The following is a 23036-nucleotide window of genomic DNA, read 5'->3' as shown; positions in this document are numbered from 1 at the left end:
CAGACAGAATCCCCTTATCCCATCCTCCCCATCCACCCCACAGCACACAACTCCCACCCTCCCCCCTTCCTACCAACCCCCAACAGTTGCCCAGCTCCATCCCTGGATCTCAGGCCTACCCACTTCTGGACCTGTCCCGTATCTGAGGACCCGGACCCTGTAGGGCGTCACTGATCTAACGGTGACCTAACTAAACAAACTACTATTGGGGTCAGAGAGCGCTCCACAGGAGCTCTACCATCTGTGTCAGGAGAGGCGCGCCCGACGGGACCCGCCGGCAAATACCTTGGCTTCCGTCCCACCAACTCAACAACATCCTATATTCCAGTCCCAATGTCATAACTATGGCACTTAGGGTGCTCTCGTCACGTATTACTTATCCTCAGCCTCTTCCGTCTGGGCCTCCGGTTCTTGAGGTTGGCCCTGCAAGTCCAGCCAGTCCATCGCCTCAGTAGGAGTCTCGAAGAACAAGGATTTGTTCTTGTAAAATACCTTCAGCTTGGCGGGGTAAAGCAGCATGTAGCGGAGGCCTGCTTCCCTGAGCCTCCTCTTTACCGCTCCGAAGTTCATTCGATTCCGCTGCACCAGGAGCGTATAATCCGGGTACGCCGTTATATTCGCCGACCCCCTTTCAATCGTATCTCCTTTCCGAAAAAATTCAAGAATCCTTTCGCGGGCATGATAATTCAGGATCTTCGCGATCAGCGGCCGTGGGGGGGCCCCCGGGGCCAGCCTCCTGGTCAGGGCCCTGTGCGCCCTTTCTACTGCAAACCCCTGGGTCAGCACCCCGCCAGTTATCTCCTGCAAGAGCATTGTTTCGACGTATTCCGTGGGGTTCGGGCCCTCAATTCCTTCTGGGACACCCACTATACGGATGTTGCTGCGTCTGGCGCGCCCTTCCGCCTGCTCTGTTCTATCCTCCAAGTTGCCAACTCGCTGAACCAGGGCATGCAGCTCCTTAGCATGTGAAGCGCACGCCTCCACATTCGGGATCAACTCCTTTTCCAGTGCCCCCGTGCGCTCTGCGATCGTACGCACATCTTGTCGCAGCAGGTTCACCTCTTCCTGGACCGCTCCGATCTTGAGGTCCAGCCCACCTGCAGCTCCTTCATGGCCAGGCCCAGCTTCGTTTCCCAGGCCACCTTCAAATCAGCAATTGCTGCCAGCACCTCCTGGATTGTGCCCGGTGGGTCCCCCGCGACCGCTGGGGCGCTCGGGGAAGACTTGGTGTAAGCGTCCATCGTGGGCTGCTTGGCCCGGGGTCTCACCGCCTTGGCAGACATCTTGTCGCGACATTTGGGCGCGGTCTCACCGTGCTGTCCCTCACTGGAGTCTGTCTTGTCCACAGCCCCCACAGTGTTCGCTCCCGCTCCGCTCTTCGAACACGCTTCAGACGACAAGCGAAAAGTTCGTTATTGGGATCTCAATAGTTTCAGGCCCAAGACCACCGCTCACGTCGTCTTCTTTGTGCTGGCCGCCATTTTGTCTACGTCTTCGGTCCTGGACCCGCTGCACTGCGGCGAGGATAACTCGAGCCCGGAGCACTCCCCACGCACCAAACTTTCAGCGAATGTCGCCACAACATTCATACACGGATGTGTGAGTTTGCAGCGCCGGCTGGTCACCGCGTGCGCCCCTTCTTCCCAGGATCGATGCAGGATCTGCGGAGCTCCGTGAAGACACGACCTCCTACGTGGCCATCCAATCTTAATGTTAGCACTTCTGCCAGGACACCTGCCACTGGTTGCTCCGTGTTATGGGACCGGCTGCGGCAGACATTCTGGTGCACCTTGTGTGCCTGGGGCTACCTGAATCAGCAGCAGCACGTGCACCGGGGCCTGTGGCTAAGCTGGTACCGTGGGGGCTGGTGGCTGAGCCAGAATGGATGGCTGCGCTGGTGGTGGTGGCATCACTTTCTTTATGGGGCCCTTCAGCATCCCTGCTATTTGCTGTGATGTCATGAGGGTCATACAGTTTCAAACCTCCTTGCATGCTGGTGGCTCATGACCTGGTGCTGTGGGCGTGTTTGCGGTGGGCTGGGGCCTGCCAGGCCCTTGCCTGTGCTGCATATAGTTTGGCTCTGTATACTGCACCGATAAGTCATTGTGATGTAAACATAGGCAACCACTCCACCCTCCAGGGAAATCTTGCTATGGAATCAAGGGTGTAGAGCCCTGTGGTCACTCAGGCTGTGATGGGCATGTTCCTTCATGCGGCACCATCTTGTCTCCTGAAGCCACCATTTTTTCTATTCCAGCAGGAATGCTACAGGGCACAGATGTTCGGTGATGGACCTACAAGAGTAGGCCCCTGGTTGCCTTCAAGCTGCTGCTCTGTACTCGCTCACACCTCAGGTACCGACCTGGAAGGCTTTGCGCCCTGGGGCTTGTGCTTGTTAGTGCCCTTGCGTGACGCCACCCCCTAGGGCCTGGACATGGTGTTAGGGCGATGACCTTCGGGAGTAATCCCAGCATTAGAACCTTGCAACCCTCTGTCTAGGACCCGGTAGGATTGTGTGACCTCTCAACCCTAAGGCCAGTAGCTACTTGCACGTTGGGCCTATTAGGATCCCAACGATCCCTCCCTCTAATGGGATTCCACACAAAGGAATCCCTCTTCTGGGGTGTCCTGGTGAACAAGGTACTTAACCTAAGTCTCATCTTTAGATGAACAAAATCCTTTAACTGCTCCGGCGGTTACCTGGAAAAAAGCTCCTTCCACCTGGCCAAACAATTTTTAGGTGACCGCAGGGTAGGTGCGTCACACGCATAACAGCCTTGCCAGCGGTGATCCTCTCCCAGGCACTGGAGACAGAGCGCGTAAGGATCCAATGCCAGGAACGACCTGTCGCATGATGGGCAACGACTGAAGCCACCTGGGCCGGCATGCACCGGGTATGCAAAGCACCGGCGGCCGGTGATATTACAAAACGTACAGTTACCAAAAAAGAAAAGAAGTAGAAACTTCCTGGGGAATTAAAGAGTGCATGGAATTACGAGGGAGAAGGCCTCAATGACAAGCGCTGTGAAGTAGGTCTGCTCTCATCGACGCATAAAAGAGGATTGAGGAGCAGTGCAGGATGGCGGGGTCAGCAGAGCACACGCACCTGTGTCCGCACCTCTGCGCGCCTTTAAATTCAAAGGGCAAATGCTTTTTTGTAAGTGAAAAAAGGTTCTGTTCTAGTCCCCAGCGAGCGACGCCCATGAAGTATGGAGGAAAGGGGAGGGGACGTAGGAGTAAGCCTTTGTACAAAGACGAAAGGTTTGCTTTGAATCTAAAAGTGTCATCACTTTCGTACGGGATGACTGTTTTTTAAGCTTGCCCTGCTAGCAAATTTTCTGCTACGTTTGTGGCCTTGAGGGTTTGTTGTTTTCTTGCGGGTCAGTTGGCAGCTCTGGTTATTACCTGACTAGACTGAATGTAGGCCGGTCTAGCCACATAATGATGCCCAGTTACTGTACCAAGGGTAAAGCAAACACGACCAGTGTTAACACTTGCCTACATCCAATATATCTAACCAGCCGGATATACTTTATTTCTGTGGCATGGCATTTTTTTACTGGCTGGGAGCTCTTATATAGTAATACTAACATATATTGGTGCAGCATGCATGGATAACGCGCTTAATACCCAGAGGTTTCTAAGCGCAGAACCGGGGATTGAAGCTGTGCTGCTCTGTGTCGTCTTGTTTCTAAGGCAAGCACGTTGCCCCTGACCTATCCTCCCAAGACTATGATGTATGGGTACAGCCAGCAGTACAATATTCTATATACTAGCATATGGTGCAGGCAAAGGCATATTAAAAATGAATTGCGAAATGCTCCAGGCCACTGTTGGTAACTTGCATCGATTGGATTGATCATGTGATACCATTCAAAATTGATTGCAAAGTGTGTGGCTGTTTTTCCAATTTTTCACAGAAAGTGCTGTAAAATGCACAATTTTGACCCATTATTTAAAAAAAAAATGTCTTCGGGGGGAAACGCTCCGAACCCTGGTGCTTTGATTTGGGCTCCCTCGCTGCCAGTTAAAAAATACACCAGCGGGCACCGATGGCACCCGTGGTCATCGATTCTGCAGGTCAGAGATTCTAATCTCGGCCATCTCAGTCTGCCACCCTTCGCCGGATGATGATAAGAACATCGTTGAGCTATGTGACACTAGCCCCTTTGTTAAAATTGCTCACACTTCACTTAGTGGCAGGATTTATAAGAATTGCAGATATGTAAATAGGCTGTTTGGGCTACTGCTTTACAGTGGAGCGCGCCGGATTCCTGCTGCGAAAAGCTTTCTAAAAATGCAGGCTGAAGGCTGGGAGGCGAGGAAGCGCAGAGCTGGAGGGGTAATGGCCTGCGTCCTATGCCAGTGCGGGCGGCTATGACGAGTACGGCCTATTAAAAGCCGTCACCGTGAAAGCGACGTGAGCACTTCTGAGCAGAGGGCTGAGTCACTCGCCTCCTCTCTGCAGACTGCTCCCTGGCAACCACATCAAAAAAAGCGATTTATTCTGAAGGTCACCCCGAGTGTTTGGAGAATTCAGAATGGAGAGGGCGCAGGCACAGGAATAACAGTGGTGGGTGCGATGGTAGAAAGCGAGGCACAAGCAGACCCAACAATAAGAAAAGGCAGCGAGTGAGAAGCAAAGTAGAGAGCTACATACATGTCTACTAGACACAGAGGGAACGAAGACACAGGAAAAAGGAGAAGGAAAGAAAAAAGTGAAAAAGAGGAGAATGTGAGATGGGGAGAGCCACACAACGAGGGGGGGGGGCAGCAAATAACCAAAGAGCAAGTAACAGAGAGCGAGAGAGAGAGAGGGGAAAAGCATACAAGGTGAAAGCAGAGGAAATGTCACCAAGTTTATCTTGCAACCTATAGTTTGATCTGGATACCTATGGTCTCCAGCTTTAACCTAGCACCCTCCTCACCAGCAGCGGAGGCAGCTTTTGGTGCTGGTGGGAGGAGGGGGGGGCGAATAACAGGCCACCAGTGGGGATTTGGGGGTGCACTGGGCACCAGGGCGGATCCAGGGGGGCAGCCGCACGCGTGCTGTCGCGCCCCTCGCTCGCCCCCGCTTCTCACTCTTTAATCCTTCTGCAGCCAGGCTTTTTCTAAGATTCTGCTTCTTTGCTGTCCATCACTTCTACATGTGTACACACCCCACCCCCGCATTCTGGTTGATGTTAAGTGGACGTGATCCAAGTTTCATACGGCAGAAATGCTGTCTGCTTGCATGTACTGTCATGACATGCCAATGCAAGTACACCACTTTACCCGTTATGTTAATAGGCTTTTATCCTGTGCCCGACCACCAGCATGGTAGTTTCAGGGGCGTACTGCACCCTTGCAAGGGTATCCAGACCCTAGGCTGCTAGAGGAAAGAAAATGAGCAACGGGAGATGGGAAGGAGGGAAAGAGCCAACAAACAAAGGGAAGGAGGAATGCAGCAGGGAAGAATGTGTTGTGATATTGTGGGCACTTCTCAGTCCTGTTTTGGGGACCACAGTTCTGCAAAAGAGAGGAGGGACAGATGACAAGTCAGCAGATGTGAAGGATTGGAGTGGTGGGGTGCCAGAGAGCTACCAACCGGAAACACAGAGAGACAGACTCAATGAAGGAAGAAACAGGAACATACTAAGCAATCATTTTGGACTGGGGTTGCGGTGGAAGAAATGTCTGTCCTCTAGGTAATATCTGAAGGGGCTCATGATCAGAAGTCAGAAACTCAGACCATGTTCCTTTACTCGGGATATAGCCTGGCTTCATGATACATGCATTGTGTATGCATTGCATGGATTCCGGACTGCTCTCAGATGAGAGAGAGAGAGAGAGAGAGAGAGAGATCCAAAAGAGCACTAAGCTTCGGGAGGCGCACTCAGCAAGAGAGAACTAGGAGTGAGTGATGACGAAACTGTACCGTCAAGTGTCTGATTGGCCAGCCTATGACAATGTCGACCAATGGCCTACACCCTTGACTATGCAGAGTAGGGCTGATGGGAGTTGTCCAACTTATCTGGACAGTCAAAGATTGCAGACCCATGGCGCAGAACTTGGTACTGGTTTAAGGTGCATTGATATAGTGGAATATTCTGGGACGTCCCATTTTAAGTATAGGGACTTTTGCCATGGGCGTAATTTTAGGGAGGGACAAGGGTGTTTGTCCCCCTAACTTTCACGACATACCATTCATTTGGCTGGGGTCATCTTTTCTTCAGATGTCATGTCCCCCCCAACATTTTCAGAAAAGTTACTCCACTGACTTTCGCGCAGATTGCCTTTCCTAGGGGCGAGAGGGGGGCCGGGCCCCTGAGCACCCGCATACTCGGTGCCCCTAAATGGGCACTTTGGTAAAGATCTGTGCAATGGGAAGACCACAATGAAACCCCAACACAGTTTTCTAGGAGAAAGAGTAGGCACTATTGCATTGTTAGTGCCATAGGAATTCTCACACTGCGAAAGAAAGCTTCGGAGCTAACCGACTCAGATTGCCCAAACATCTGAAGGAGAAATGTAAAGGGGAATAATACGCACAGTGATGTCTAAATGTTATAGCTGTGGGCTGAGAGATACATTCTACAGGGATGTGATCTTTGCATCTGTTTTTCTTATCCACCTTGACAATAGATTGTCTATGAATTATTTCTATTGCAATAATGTGTGTCATTATGGGCACTGGTCATAAATTCCTTTCCCCCAGTTGTTCTTAGCATGTTTTCTGTGTCTTTTAGAACTTTGGATGTATGCCACGGTATGATGAGTTGCGTGTGAATGAATGCACCATGTATGTGAAGTATGAGTGTGATGTTTTAGCCGATTTTTGGCATATTGTTCCTGCTGTTTTGCTATGTTAAAATGATCAGTGTATAATAATTCTCTGTGATTTATTCACTAGTCTTTAATTGTTCTATCATCTTAAATAAATTTTGATACATTTTTTCTAAATATACTTTTCTCTGGACATATCCTTTCTGTTTTTTGATAAATGTTATAGCTCGCCACGGTGCTTCCGCTTGTGTAGGATAGAAGCCAAGGAAAAACAGTGCTTTCTTCATTACTGGAAAGGCCAAATCTGAAATGAACAGTTCATGTCACATCCCTCCCGTGTCTGCTAAACAGATTATATACCAGGGGAGTTGAGCCCTGCATAAGGTACTATGTGAGCAGGGGAGGGCCAGGTCTACACACGTTTCCAAATCAGATATGTGCTGATGCTGTTATGGAATGGTAAAAGGGTAGACAGGAGTGATTCGTGGAGGACCGGGGGCTGCCAGGCTCCTTCCTCTGCATGTCATGCAGGTGCTTTTGAGAGGGCTGCCCCAGGATATGACAAGTCTTAACCTAGGCCGGGTCCAGTTTGCTGCTAGCAGCATACTCCCTACTGTTGGTACTCTTGTTCAGAGAGGAATTGCCATAGCATTTCCGTGCTGGACTGCCCATGTGGGCGGGACAAAGACTGATATGCAAATGGATATTTCCCATCTGTGAAAGGTACAGTGAGCAAAAAGCGTGTGCTGCAAACTCTCACCTCAGAATAGGTTATCATTCCATGGTCTCTCTGGGGAGGAGCGCCTGCTACCTTTTGTGAAATATGTGTAAGAAACTTGGGGTTGGTCACCCTGAGTTACCTGGGGGCAACCAGACGTGGTCTCCCTGCTCACTGTGCTCAGAGAGGCACAGCTTCACCTCACTGACGAGGCCCAACAAGGCTGAAACACGTGTATGGGGTTGCTGTCGGTACTCTTGTTCAGAGAGGAATTGCATAGCATTTTGGTGCTGGACTGCCCATGTGGGCGGGACAAAGACTGATATGCAAATGAATATTTCCCATCTGTGAAAGGTACAGTGAGCAAAAAGCGTGTGCTGCAAACTCTCACCTCAGAACAGGTTATCATTCCATGTTCTCTCTGGAGAGGAGCGCCTGCTACCTTTTGTGAAATATGTGTAAGAAACTTGGGGTTGGTCACCCTAAATTACCTGGGGGCAACCAGACGTGGTCTCCCTGCTCACTGTGCTCAGAGAGGCACAGCTTCACCTCACTGACGAGGCCCAACAAGGCTGAAACACGTGTATGGGGTTGCTGTCGGTACTCTTGTTCAGAGAGGAATTGCATAGCATTTTGGTGCTGGACTGCCCATGTGGGCGGGACAAAGACTGATATGCAAATGGATATTTCCCATCTGTGAAAGGTACAGTGAGCAAAAAGCGTGTGCTGCAAACTCTCCCCTCAGAACAGGTTATCATTCCATGTTCTCTCTGGAGAGGAGCGCCTGCTACCTTTTGTGAAATACTCCCAGCTAAGCGCTGTTAGGGGCAAGGGACATCGAGTTGTTTGGTACAGACTGAGCCATGCTGTGCCTTTCACCACACAGAGTGGATAAGCCCTGCCAGCCTACTAGATGGTTTTTGCCTCTAATATGTGTTTCAAGTCGAGGGTACGCGCAGAAGGACGGCGTCCCGCAATTTTTTCTGAGGCTACACACCGTCCCCCAGGGTATTTTTGGGGCCGTGGGTAAAAGAAAACACTTTGACTTTATTTTTTGAAATTATGATTTTAAGTGCCATCTGGGGATTCGAACCGCCAGTTTCACAAATCGGGCGCTACACCATATAACCTGGTGAAAAATAACCAACAACTAAAGGTGAAATGTCACGTTTCGGGACAGCACTCTCAAGGGAAAACTTTGGCATTGATTATTGGGGTTTAAAACGTGCACACTTGTAAACATTTTCAACCCCTTTTAGAAGAAAATATCCTCTCTTCGTCTGTTGAGCATGATGATTTTAAAAAAGGCAAATGCTCATTTGTCCTACGCAATTTGTTTATGCAAAGCCAATTTAATGAAATGTACATATTTCTCCTAGATATGCTAATTTCCGGTGACGTCACATTCCATTGTGTATATTAATAAGTTCCCTTTCCTTTTTTTTAGGACTTGACCTCTGCTTTAACAGGTCATGACTGGGAGGTCGATGCAACTAGAATGGCGGCAGCGCACCAGACACAGTGAAAATAGAGTGAGGACAAAAGGATAGAAGGGGAAAGAGAGAGGCAATGAGTTTGAAATAAAGAGTATAAAGGGGTGACAGGGAGGAAGGACTAAGAGAGAAAAAGAAGAAAGTAAGATATGCAATACCAGACCCGTGTAAGGGGTTCTGAAAAGTACCCATCTTATACTTTGTGTTAACAAGGCAACAAATAATGTTAACACCTCTCTCTCCTTAAATGTGTCCAGAAAGGTCTACATGCTGGGATATCATCACCGGACATAACATTGACAGTACGTAACAACACAGGATGCCATTTTTATAAAAATCAAAACTGCTTGCAGGGCACCGCCACGTCAGCATGTACGTGCTGTTGGGTCCCTTGCATGCACTTGTAAAGGTCTACGGAGCGGGTGCACAAGGAACATGCTGTTATTCTTCCATTTTCCACTCCACCTCGTGGAAAAGTTACCGCCGCCTGCAAATACCTTCCCTCTGGTGGTGTGTGGAATCCGCCTGCTCTCAGCAAGGTGCAAAACCCAGGCAGATTCCATTGGAGGCGATTCTTTGTACCGTGCGTGAAAACCACATGCAGGCAAACAATACGATATTATTTCCACTCCGTGCCTCACAAATGGGCAGCACGTTAAATGGAGGCACAAAAGGATTACACCTCTCTCTTCCGCCTCTATTTATCACGCCGTCCCATTCAAAAAAGAGGATGACACTATTTTTTAAAGAAAGAAATGATCCTCCTTCAAATAATGAGTGATATAGTTCCCAACATAATGTCAGTCATTGATCAACCTTAGATGGATGAAATTCTAGGTCAATGTGTTACCTAAAGGTCGCAGAGAAATGTCAGAAGCTGAAGCCTTCACCCAAACAGGTCTGAGCTGCACTTGCTCAGCACCAACATGTGTACACTTGCAATCTTGTGTCTCAACATTGCCATGAATGGGAGTCCAGGGGTGGAAGCATGTCTGTATCTTGGAAAAAATATTCAAAACTGTATCTTGAAAACAACCCCTAAAGGTATAACCTAGATCCTAGGACAACCACAAACCACAGCGCTTGCCTATAAGATGTGCACGGCCACACTGATCGGTCCTGCACAGACTGTGTTGCTCAGCCCAAGCAAGACAAGTTAGGGCTATACAAAGTGAACAGACGTGTAGGTCTCTTAATCCCGGTACACTACCCATAAAACCAGCATTGTACCTAGTCAACTAGTACAGTTGTGGGCACTTGCCTTACATCCTGTAATGTAATGCAGGAAAACAGTGACATTGCCATTTTATTAATTTATTTATTTCAGTAGGGGTGTGGCACTGCCAAGCTAGTACAGGGGGAGGGAACCTGGTAGCGCAAGTGCAGGAATGGTGGGGGTTGGGGGGGCAGGGGAGACCAGTGAGTTGGGGTAGACTTTGCAAGGAGGGCCTGGTGCGCTGTTTGACCCAGAGGGAACCAGGCAGCCAGTCAAAATCAAAATGCGACAGAGGGGGAAATTAGCTGGGGAGAGGGAGAGGGAAGGAAGAAGAGAAAAGGAGGGTCTTGAGAAGCTTCTGGAACTTAAGGAGACCTGGCTCATGCCTGAGAGGGGCAGGGAGACCATACCAGAGGGAGGCTCCTGCGGAAGAGAGAGATCACCCCCCCACTCCCTGCTTGGAAAACCATTGTATTTTCTTATCACTTAATCAGGCTCATTTTATAAAAGCATGCAGATTGTATGCACCGGACTGCCAAGGATAGCGCTTACTTCCTGTTGACTGCACCACTCTGCCAAGGATAGCACTTACTTCCTGTTGACTGCACCACACTGCCAAGGATAGAACTTACTTCCTATTGGGTCCGCTGTATGCAGCTTTTTGCAAAATGGAGTACAAAAGTAAAAACAGGCAAAATCACCTTTACTTTTACTTTTACTCTCTGTCTTGCAAAATGACTTTGCAGACGGGATTTGTAATGGATTTCGATGGAATCCGTCCGTTTGTAGCAGGTGCTAAATGCAGGCTGATTCCACAGGAGTCCATTCGTTGTACACCTGCATGAAAATATCATGCAGGTGTGCAATGGAGCTGTTTTGTAGCCACAACAAAAAGGATGAGGAGGACATGGATTCCCCCATCCTGTATCCGACTCTACCTGCAAAACATCTCCAAAATGACCCAGAGCAGTAAAGCAAAACCCCTTTACACTGTGGTTTTAGGCCAGCCATTAATTTATTAATTTCATATGAACTGTTGAGATGCAGGAGAGGTGCAAGGATTGACGATTTGCAGTCAAAATACCATTTATGGGGCCCTGTTTGCATGTTTATACAAGCAATATGACACGATGATGCCCTGTAGAGATGACTTACTCCAGTAGGTGCCCCTCTTGAACTGCCTTGCCGTGGAACAAGCTCTGTTGAGCTATAAAGCCGGGCAGCTGCCAATGAAACCACTTGTCAGTGCTAGTGTATGGTATCCTACTGACTCTGCCTAGCCTAGCAGATCCCACCGAGTGGTAGGCTAAATCCGGCGTGTAATGTTAAAGCCACAGATCAAAGTCTCTCAGTGTGATGGTATGCCACTGGGTCTTGCTACGGGGTGGGTTTTTCCATCTGAATTACCCCTCAGCGCTTTGTGTGTTACAAGTAAAAGGGTGGGGCTATGTAAGGGAACAGGCAGGCTCGACATAGTTTGTGGTTTTTTCTAATGTCATTTTATATTTCAATAATCGGGGTCCAAAACTTGAGTATACCCTTTAACAAATTCTCACCCTAAAACCCTACTTAAAATTTGAACGCTTTGTTTGTGGTTCCTAAGCCCTTCTCAGTATCGTTATTGTGCATGCCTGTATGTTTGCCATGTCTCAAAACACTCCCAAACAATTGAAGGCTAGTGTGCTGTTAGACACACCTCTAAAACATTGCTCGATTTACATTGGTAAGGTATCTCAATGGATTAATGCATTCACTTCAGAGATCTCAATCCCTACTTCATTAATAAATACAGTTTTAATGCAAGTAGTCATTGAAGCCACACAGTACCTGGTAGCAGGTTTCAAGCTCTTTTCCGTTGGCTGTGAAGGACAGCACGCCTGTGGCCAGGTCCACCAGGCACCCGATTTCGAAGTCCACGCTGCTTGTGCGGCTAGACCTCTGGGTGGTGGCGGAGAGGTCTCCACCCCACACCATGTAGCAATTGCTACGTTTCACACTAAAAGAAAGTTAAGAGAAGGAGAAGTGAATGGACAATTATAGTGGCGCAGGGCGCCTGGGATGAAATGAAAATAGGTAGAGAGGTTGGCAAGGTTCATGTGTTATGCATCTCACACTTCCTGTCCACGTCTCTTCATCCCTGCACACTGTTGGTCCACTCCATGTGCACCAGGAAAAGCACATTGTCTGCGCGTGCTACAGACATCTTACACTCTGTCGATGACCCTCACACTCATCATGCTGTTTTCACATGGGCGCCGCGCCCTACACTGCCTGTCCCCCCACACCCTCACACTGTCTGATCATGTCCAGAAAACCCTTGGCCATGCAGTATTGGATCACCCACCCTTCAGACCCTTTCCAACAAGGCAGAACTCAATGTCTGCCCTTTTTTAAAATAATGTTAGATAAGAGCAATGGATGGATACTTCCTTGACAGGCACCACTGATTCTAGAAACGGGATGGAGATTCTTGTGTCACAGGTGATATTTCTCTATTAAGAATGGATGTTGGCTGTCTTTATGGTCATTTTCCCCATGATGCAAGCATGCAGTAAGTGGAAAATGTGGCATTGAACTACACAGTGAAAGGTGTTAACAGTAATTTTTGAAGCAAATGATTCATCTGATTTTGTATCACTGTTATTTACGCTTTAAAGAACCGCATTCTTTCCCAATCTCATGTACTGTTTCCAGGTCAAACTCGATGACAGTGCATGCTTATGGTTTCAAGGTTATGGTCATATGAATGTGTGCTTGTGCTGAGCAGGTTGGCATTCTACCAGTATTACTCCCCCTACTGGAGGTCACCCGTTTTTTAATCAGTTGCAGCTTCACAGATGTTACGTCTTTCCGATGGGGAATAGCTCTTTGGATGCTGGGACAATGGGGATATTATTCTGGGTTGGATTGTCCCCTGTGAGTAGGGAGGGCTCTGCTAGTATTACTCTGAGTTTGAGTGTATGTATCCCTCTGAGTAGGCTAGGGATCGGGTGATATTATGAATATGGACAGTTGGTTCTTCCCATGGTATTGTATTAATTACTCTGTGAGTAGAGAAGGGCTCTGCAGTGTTTCCCTTTAAATGAGAGTGTATTTGTCTGAGTATCTTGGATCTCGGGTGCTTTTACATTCGCTGTCAAGGTTCATCAATCCGTGAGTTGGCCATGTTTATGGAAAGGTCATTACTTCCCTGGGGTTGTGTTACCCTGTGAGTAGAGAAGGGCCCTGGCAGTGTCACACAGAGCTTGAGTGTATCCCTCTGAGTAGGCTGGGGCTTGGATGCTAGTACACTCACTATGTTTAGCACTCCTGAGTTGGCAAAGGCTATGGAAAGGTCATTACCTCCCTGGGGTTATGTTACCCTCTGAGTAGAGAAGGGCTCTGGCAGTGTCACACAGAACTTGAGTGTATCCCTCTGAGTAGGCTGGGGTTTGGGTGCTAGTACATTCGCTATGTTTAGCAATCCTGAGTTCGCAAAGGCTATGGAAAGGTGATTCTTTCCCTGGGGTTATGTTACCCTGTGAGTAGAGAAGGGCTCTGGCAGTGTCACACAGAACTTGAGTGTATCCCTCTGTGTAGGCTGGGGCTTGGGTGCTATTATGCTCTCTATGTTTAGCACTCCTGAGTTGGCCATGTTTATGGAAAGGTGATTCTTTCCCTGGGGTTGTGTTACCCTGTGAGTAGAGAAGGGCTCTGGCAGTGTCACACAGAGCTTGAGTGTATCACGTTTAGTAAGGCTGGGGTTTGAGTGCTATTACGCTCTCTTTCGATGTTCCGCACTCATTGAGCTGGCCGGGACTATGGAAAGGCCATTCTTTATTGGGATTGTATAATCCTGTGAGTAGAGAAGGGCTCTGGCAGTGTTACTATTTGAGTGTATCCCTCTGAGTAGGCTGGGCCTCAGGTGTTATTACAATCGCTATGTTTAGCGCTCCTTGAGATGGCCAGGACAATGGAAGGGTAATTCTTTCCCTGGGGTTGCATCACTCTGTGAGGAGTGTATGCCTTTGCCATTTTTTTCTTTTAATCTATATAGTCATTACTTGTTGAGCTAAAGTCATCATAAACAAATTCAACAGCGTTTGAGCATTTTGGTAAGGGGGTAGGCTCGGCCGGGGGTGGTCCGTCTTCACATTTGGCAATACCAAGTGACTATACTTTGAGGAATTATGTGGGGCTCTATAACTGGGAGTCCACTATAAATTATCAGAGCCAAAAAACCCAAGGTGTTTTTATGCACTAAAAGATTGTTCCTAACAGCTAGGGCAGCAGGAGTGTCATGTCCTCGTTGTGTAGCTGGCTGGGTCAAAGTGCACTGTGGCAATGAGGATTGCGATCTTAAGTGTTTTAAACTGGCAACCATACACACTTTTATTTCTGCCTTAATGATGTCCAAACTCTGCGTCTACTTTGTAGGTGGGATGGCTTTTTACAGGGAAAGTGTGTTCTCCAAAGTATTCCATCTCTCCTCCTGTCCCAGTCACTTCTAGTGCTGTCCATTTTTAAATAGATCACGGTGGTCATGAGATGCTTCAGCAGAGAAATAGCCAGCCTGACTTTGTAGCCGCTCCAGAATGGCTGCAGCGGGCCATTACACCTTTGCTAAATGGGAGCATGGCTCCTTGTCAGCTGGAACAGTGGAGGGGTGTGGAAGATTGGAGCACGGCTGGCTGAGACAGTGAGACGTTCTGCTCCACAGTTTGCTAAGCACACAAGTAAAGCACACACTCTCGATACAGAATATCTCACATTCATCTCACACCTCCATAATATCGTGCCCTGATCAACCACTCGCCATTTGTTACACCGATCTCCCACTTCTCTATAAGATCTGAACCGTGGCCTGATTCTTACCTTTCATGAACCCTTCCTCGCTCGTCACCCAATGTCACAGTCACTGTGCAGTTGCGGTTCAGATCGAAGTTCTGATTGTAGACATGGTAGTCTGGGGTCACCCAGCCGACCCAGACAGAGGAGAGGTTCTGTCCAGCAAAGACCCGCACTGAGTAATGAAAGGACTGGATTGGAAGGGAAGGAAAAGGGATTTAAGAAATACTTCACATAACAGTTCTAACACTAAACACAACCAATTTTCACAGGCTTCTCCTTCTCCAGTCCCAGCCCTGGTACTTGAAATTGAGCCATATCCTTTACCCATCTTAGCACCTGGCATACCGGACTGCAAGATCCCTCAAACAGACCCTCTGCCAATTCACTTAGTTTTAGATCATAATTCTGCATCCAACTTATAAGACAGCCTATTATGTCACACAAATATCACCTCAAAAACACCCTTTTCATAGTAGTGATTAAGTTTCTGTTGAAGGGGGCCTCAATCCCCCCACCCCCCCGCATACCACCATGATGATAGATGGCAGCGACTGAAGCAGCCCCACAGACCATAACTGGATGACATCACCAAAGTAATCATGAAGAGGCGACATGGCTGAAACCACACATAGAGGCATTGGCTAGTTGCAAAAGAACACACATGAACTGCTTGCAGAATCCTAAAAGCAACTAACATGAACAGCTATGAAAATAAAGATGGAAGTCACAGCTGCATTGAAATTAATGGAAGACATTGGAAAGGCTCAAAACACATGGAGACCTGACGCACTGGTTTCCCTGAGAAATGCAAAGCAGGCATGGGATTGCAGTTACTGTGCCCAACCTTGCAAAGGACGCTGAGAGAGTTTCAAGTCAACAGAAAAGATAGATAACCTGCAAGGGCTGGGAGTTGAAATTCTTCATAAATGCAAGCAGAGAGCTCAATTCTGCTGTCCCTACACTCATAATCTGGACCTGGGGAACAAGGACCATTCATCTGAGGCAGGCAGAAACTGTTGTCCCCATCAAGCCGAAGACAGAAGATGCAAAAATGTAACACAGCATGAAGGCGGAGGCTAGAATATCCTTGCTCAGGGCCAGAGGAGTCAGAGAGGTGGTAGCATTGGTGGGAAACAGGCGGGACTCTGAAGCCATTCTCTCCACCCATTATTGTGCTCACTTGCTGGTAAATTTTCCAAGTTGAGAAGGCTTGCACTGGCCTCCTGTGGGTGGTGCCAGGAGGAGCTACCCGATACGGCCAGGCCAATCAGATCATCTATCCCCTATAGGATGTAAATCCGCTTATTCTGTTCACCCAATCCCATCTCACCTAAGGTCCAGAAATGTAACTTTTGATTGTGATGTAATGGTGGAATAAAACCTCGCTAACAGCCTGTAATGAACTGAGAGTGAATTTGGACACTGCAGAAATCTGCGTGCCTATCCCTGCTTTTGAATTAATAAAAGCAGTAATTTGTCACATTTCTGGATTCCTCCATTTCTTGGGCACGGGGGATTTCCCTCGAGCCAACCTCTGATTTTTAATTCTGCTTCACTACACATATGGCCAGTAACTCAATGCCTTTCCACACTCCTTTTCCCTTACCGTTGAGGTATGGGTAGACATTTCTTGCATCTGGTTCCTGAGAAAGAAAAGGAAAGTAGTTTTTTAAAGTGATGAAAGAGAAATAACATAACTCAATGGAGAACAAATATTTGAATCAGCTCTGGATTGTAAACACAATACATTAAAATTCAGAGGATGGTTGGCCACGACTTGCGCCTTGCATGTAAGGTGAAGTGACCAACTCCATCATGGAGGAGAACTCTGGGCCAGCGAGCTATTTCCGTTTTAGAATGAAAGAAAGGAACATGGGTGTCAACTCCTCCTACCGTTTAAAGAATGCATCATCAGAGTAGAAGGCTGAGTAGAACTCCACAGGCATGCTGAGGCGACAGTATATCATGTCCGCGTTGCTTTTCTGTGTGCCAAAGGTCTTGTGAATGACCTTTAGGCATGGAGGGCTGTCGACCGTGCCATCAATTCGAGTCACCTAAAAAGTAACGCTGGTTGGTTACCCAAAAGCATAAGTCCTAGCCCATTAAGTTGTAAATCTGAGGTACAGTGCTAAATTAGACCATCTCACCCCTCTAAAACCCAGTGCTTTGAATGTAGTATTTAGTAACACGCCTTTGCACAGTGACACACAATTATATGCAGCTGTATTTTATAGTTAGGCACAATTAAGGTTAATGAAGAGATACAACATAGTCAGGTGTGGTTAACATTACTTTAAATGGTGATATACTACACAGTCAGACTTTAAGAGTAACGTTGAAGAGATATCAGGTGTGGTGTAGGAGTAACATAAATGAGTACTATGCAGTTAGGCCCAGATTAAAATTGATTAGAAATATAAACGTAGACCTGGTTTAAGATCAATTCATATATACAATACATTTGGTCTGGGTTTAATATGAGCATGGATTGACAAGAACTATATGATCAGAGATGATTTAAAATAGTCCTGAACATACAAATGCCTGATAGTTAGGGTTAGGTCACTAGTAACAATAATGGAGAAGTACTATCAGTCCTGGTAGAAATACAGTATGATCTGATAGGTTTTAAGATTCAACAATAATTAATGCCTCAGATGGGCAGTCTTTGAAAGGTACCCCTCCGGATTTCATCATAAATCAGTTTTCCCCAGCAGTGGTGAAAAAGTAATTAGCTATAGAAGTCTTTCTAATATGGTGTGCTTTGAGCGCAGTTTTACCTCAATGTGGGTGTGATCCTTCGGCACGTTGACAAATGTCGGCAAACGTTTACTGAACCACATGGTGACGTCCCGGTTCATGTTCACTGCAAACGGCTCGAACCCTTCCTGTAGGCCACACATGGTGTAATATTTGAAGGTGCTGGCATCCATCCCCAAGTTCATGCGGCCGATTTGAGACAGGCCCAGTGAGCAAATGGGGACGAAACCTGGGGGAAGAAGGAATTTAAGCGGCAAGTGTTAAGTGAACAGCAAGAGACAAAGGTAGAAAATGACCAATATATAATTATGGCACAAATTGCTACAATATTTAATTTAGGTTTAATAATCTCTTTCAGTTTATATCTAGAATCATTCTAGCTACCTTGATAGTCACTCTTTGTAGAATTTGTATGTGTTTGTTTAAAACACATGAAACACATCACCGTAATTCATTTTGAGAATAAATCTCAGACACACCAGTGTGATGTCACAGAAGATTAAGCTGTGGCTCGATTTCCAAATATCATCTGAACATAACGATCACTAAATTCTGTGGCGGGTCAGAAGAAGTACATGGACACTTTGAAGACATTTCCAACAATGTTTTATAAAATAATAAGAAGGCCTATTTATTTATTTTTACATTTGTGCAGCGCACTAAGCCCTCTGGCATCAAGTCGCTTTTCATGACCAGTTACTTCTAAGGAGAGAAACACAGTACTCAGTCTGTCTCGAGTAGGAAACGCATTACACATTACAAACCACATTATAGAAGGAAAAGGTGGATCCGGATTTCAGAGTTTAAGTAAACAGTAGTGTTTTAGTGATTAAACGGAAGGCCCAATAAGAGCTTTCTGCTCGCATAGATGGCGGGGATAGATTCCACTGCTTGGCTGTGATGATTGGGAAGCTACTGCTTCCCGCTTTTGCTCGTTTGAATTTCTGCTGGGTGAGGTGAAGGACAAAAGTAGATCTTGTGGGTATGAGCGAGGTAGCTCTCGTCATTTTCTGCACAAGGTAGGTGGGGGGACTTCCTGTGATAGCCATCTGTGAGTAATTGATAGGGTTTTAAATCGAATCCTCTCACCGATAGGGGGCCAGTGTGCTTTTCTTCTTGCTGCACTGATGTGTTTGAGTTTGGAACTGTTCAGAGCCGCTCCAAGGGCATTGTTTTGGATAACCTGCATTTTTCTAATGTTGTGTTCTGAGGTGCCTGCAAAGAGTGTGTTGCAATAGTCAAGTCTTGAGCCAACAGTGGCTTGGGCGATTGTGAGGCAGCTCTACGAGGATCAGAAGGGTTTGGGAGCATTAATGAGCTTAGTTGTGTAGGCTGTGGATGAGACAATGGAGCTTACTTGGCGTGAGAGGGAGAGTGTTGCGTCCAGGTACATTCATAGAGTCTTCACTGACTGTGAGACTGAGATTGCAATGCCTTCGATGACAAAGGCAGACTAGTGAGGGTCACGTTTTCTGATCACTGCTGGGGAGGTCACCAGTAGGAGTTTTGTTTTTTCATTGTTTAGGCAGAGACTGTGTGCAGCCATCCATGCTTGGATAGTCGAGTTCAGGGAGATCGAGTCATCCATGTAGTTGCCGGTAAGCGGGAGCAATATTTGTATGTCATCCGCATAGTTAGTATATGACACACCAATGGAATCCAGGAGGAGGAAAAGGTGTCTCGTGAAGATATTGTACAGTGATCCTTGTGGCACGCCACAAGAGATGGGTGCGGGTGGGGCAGTAGCATTCTCTTCGAATACTCTTATGGATCTTTCGCAGAGGAAGGAGGCGATCCAGGAGATGGCTTATGGTGAGAAGTTTGCTGCCGATGTCAGATGGTGGCAAAGGATCTTGTGATCCACCAAGTCTAAGGCAGCTGATAGGTCAAGAAGGACGAGTAAGGCAGGTGTGCCCTCATCTCTGATATCATCCAGTTGATTCTTAAGGTCCAGGAAGGCATATTCTGTGCCGTGACCAGGGTGAAACCCTGATTGGTGGATTCACAGAATGTGATTGGCTTCCAGGTAATGCTGGATTTGCAGGTAGGCTGCGCTGTCTAAGATTTTTAGCAGGAACAGAACTGTAGTGGATGGGCGGTAGTTGGTGGGATTAGTGGGACCAAGTGTGGGTTGTTTGATGAGGGGGAGAATCCAGGCTTCCTTGAGGCTGGACGGGACTATACCAGTGGCGAAGGATGCATCGATGATGGAGGTGAAGAGAGGCGTGAGGACCTTAGAGCAGTCCTTAACTAAGTCTGCAGGGCATAGGTCTCCCTTGAATCTTGAGGCTTTGAGGCCTTCTACAATGGTTTTGACCTCATTGTCAGATATATAGCTAAATCGAAACATAGGGAGGTCAGACATATTGGGGAAGGGGGAGGCCACTGTGGGAGGAGGCAGGTTGCCTGGGGGACTGAGCAGAGATTTTTTTCGAGTCTGTTTTGTTTTGGAGGGTGTTGATTTTGGCTAACATGGATTTTGAATGTTTGTGCAACATAAGTCATTTTTGGTGATGGTGGCTGTGGGTTGGTGGGGGTTTCAAGCGCCCTAAGAATAGTGAATATATTATAAGTTACTCACCGTAATGACTAACGTACTCTTAGTCCATACTGCTGTTTCCTTCTTACTGCATGAGAGTCCCTCGCGAGGCATGGAAGACGGAATCTTTTTCACCAGATAAACCTTCTTCCCCTTTAAATTTAGAGGTGCACTGGGGTGCAGCCCAGGGAGCATGCGCTGCCCTGACTCAGACCTCCAGCGCCACACCTCGGTCCCCATGAGGCATCAACAATAGAATGAACATTGCCTAATGACACCAGTAAAATTAGGGGGGAGGATGGAGGTACGTTTGGAGGAAAGGGGACTTCTGGACTAAGAGTACGTTAGTCACTATGGTGAGTAACTTATAATTACTCTTACGTCCCATCCCCTTTCCTCGATACTGCATGGGCGATTACAACTGAATGTAGCCCCAGAGTGGAGAGGAGACCCTGCTTAAGCAAATAGGTTACAGAGAACCGCCTGTCCGAATTCTGCATCAGATCTAGAACTGGCATCCAAACAGTAATGCTTGCAGAAAGCTGAGGGAGTGGCCCAGGTGGCCGCCCTGCTTATGACTTGCCAATGGACATGGTGCTGGAATGCGATGGCAGTTGCCTTGGCCCTGACTGTGTGGGCATGCATGTTAGCCGGAAGCGGCTTGTGCTGGCCCTTGTATGCTTCTTTGATGGCCGAGACCATCCAGCGGGCTATGGAGGCCTGATCGCCTGGTCTTGCACCATCGAAAGTGACAAATAGGGCATCTGATTTGCGGAAGCTCTTGGTCCTGTCAAGGTAGAATTTCGAGCCACGCCTGACATCCAGGCAGTGCAAAACTCTCTGTGCCTCATCCTTAGGGTTGGCAAAGAAAGTAGGGAGGACTATTTGCTCATTGAAATGGAAAGCAGACTGCACCTTAGGCAGAAATGCTGGTTGTGTCCGTAGGACTACCTTGTCCTTGTGAAAGGTAGTATATGGTTCTGAGACAACCAGCGCCTGGATTTCGCTGACTCTGCGATCTGAGGTGAGGCCGACTAGTAAGGCCGTCATAATGGTGACCAGCCTGATGTCCATGATGCCATTGGCTCAAACGGTTTGTGTGCCGGGCGCCTAAAACTATATTCAAGTCCCACACTGGGTGTGGCCTTTTGATGGGCGGGTAGAGCCTTGAAAGCCCCGTCAAATGCTGCTTGACAATCGGATTGGATGAGGAGAAGACCCCTTCCTCTGAATTTCTGTAGCCCCCAATGGCAGCGAGGTAAGTGCGACAGGTGTCCACCTGCACGCCAGAGTGGGCGAGATGCGCCGAGAAGGAGAGCTCATCGTCCAGAGTACATGCTAATGGGTCGATTTCCTTGGAATCTGCCCAGTGGCTGAGTCTGGTCCATTTACTCTTATACTGTGCATGGGTAGCCTTGCTCCTTGCGCCCTGTATGATTTCCAGATTAGCGTGAGAAAGGCTGAGATGTTTTAGCGTTACCTGCTCAGGAACCATGCTGTGAGGGCAAGTTTCTGTGGCGCGCAGTGGATGATCCTGCCCCCCATCTGCGCCAGAAGATGTGCTGGGCCCGTCGGAAGATGAAACAGAGGCATCTCCGAGAGGCTGAGCAGCTCCGAGAACCATGGCCTGGCCGGCCACCATGGAGCAATCAGGATGATGTTGATCTGGCGAGAATCTTTGATCTTGCAAATCACTCTGTGAATCAGGGGAGAGGACGGGAAGGCATATGCTGCGATACCGTTCCACTGAATCTGAAAGGCATTGCCCAGGGAGCTGGGGCCCTGTCCCTGCCAGGTAGTGAACTTAGGCCACTTCTTCTTGTGCCAGGTGGCAAAGAGATCCACCTGGGGGAGACTCCATCTGTTGAAGATCACCTGAACAACAAGGTCGTTTAGCTGCCACTCGTAATTGTCCGCTCCCAACATGCTGAGCCTGTCCACCTCCAGGTTGGATTTCCTCGGAAGATGGACTGCCGTGAGGTAGATGTCGTTTTCCAGGGTCCATTCCCACATGCTGATTGCTAGTCTGCACAGTGGAGGGGAGCTGGTGCCTCCCTGCTTGTTGACATAGTACATGCTGGTTGAGTTGTCTGTCTGGAAGAGGACAACCTTGCCCTTGAGAAGTGGGAGGAATGCTCTGAGCACAAGCCAGATGGCTTTTAGCTCCAACCAATTGATGTGGCACTCCTGTTCCTGTCGAGTCCACAGGTCTGTCGCAGTGGAGGATAGTGAAACCTTGGGGTATTGAGAGGGCATGGCCGGAGGCCGAGTGTAGCCAGGTTTCCGTGATGGCAAGGATGTCTAGATTTAGAGAGATTATCAGGTCATTTATATCCAAGGCAAGGGCAGAGATGGACCTTGCATTGATCAGGGCGCATTGGAGTGGAGTGGTTCATGGGGAGTTGCTATTGGGATTAAGTGAGGCTGTACATTTGCAATTCAGTGCTGATTCAGTAGTGTCTGAGATAAGGGGGTAACCAGGTGGCTTGTGGGGGTTAGCATTGGGGCTAGTGGCATACTTAGATGTGGCAGGGACTTTGTGAGGGGCTTTTCTTTTGGGTCTGGGCCTGGGGCGATTGACGAGGGCCCACTCAGGCATTTGTTCCAGACAATGGTGGGCTGCAGGAACCTAAGGGAGCTCTGGATATTCACACTGCTATGGGGGTCTGGATGTAGATGACAGACTGTTAGGGTCCAGACTCAAGGTGGAGAGTC

General features: G+C 48.0%; 1 protein-coding gene across 7 annotated transcripts in view; it reads right to left on the bottom strand.

Annotated features, from left to right (window-relative positions):
* Positions 1–23036, bottom strand: part of RYR3 (ryanodine receptor 3) — a 1751462-nt gene that overhangs the window by 941247 nt on the left and 787179 nt on the right. For all 7 annotated transcript variants that reach the window (XM_069638568.1, XM_069638566.1, XM_069638573.1 and 4 more), the window contains 5 exons: positions 17803–18011; positions 16916–17076; positions 16629–16665; positions 15047–15210; positions 12020–12188 (listed from right to left, as the gene is read on the bottom strand). In XM_069638568.1, coding sequence (XP_069494669.1) covers positions 12020–12188; positions 15047–15210; positions 16629–16665; positions 16916–17076; positions 17803–18011 — 740 coding nt within the window. The remainder of the gene's footprint in view (positions 1–12019; positions 12189–15046; positions 15211–16628; positions 16666–16915; positions 17077–17802; positions 18012–23036) is intronic.

This window comes from Ambystoma mexicanum, chromosome 14 (genome assembly GCF_040938575.1).
Source record: "Ambystoma mexicanum isolate Mex_15411 chromosome 14, UKY_AmexF1_1, whole genome shotgun sequence".
NCBI lineage: Eukaryota > Metazoa > Chordata > Amphibia > Caudata > Ambystomatidae > Ambystoma > Ambystoma mexicanum.
This window is presented reverse-complemented; position numbering and strand designations above follow the sequence as displayed.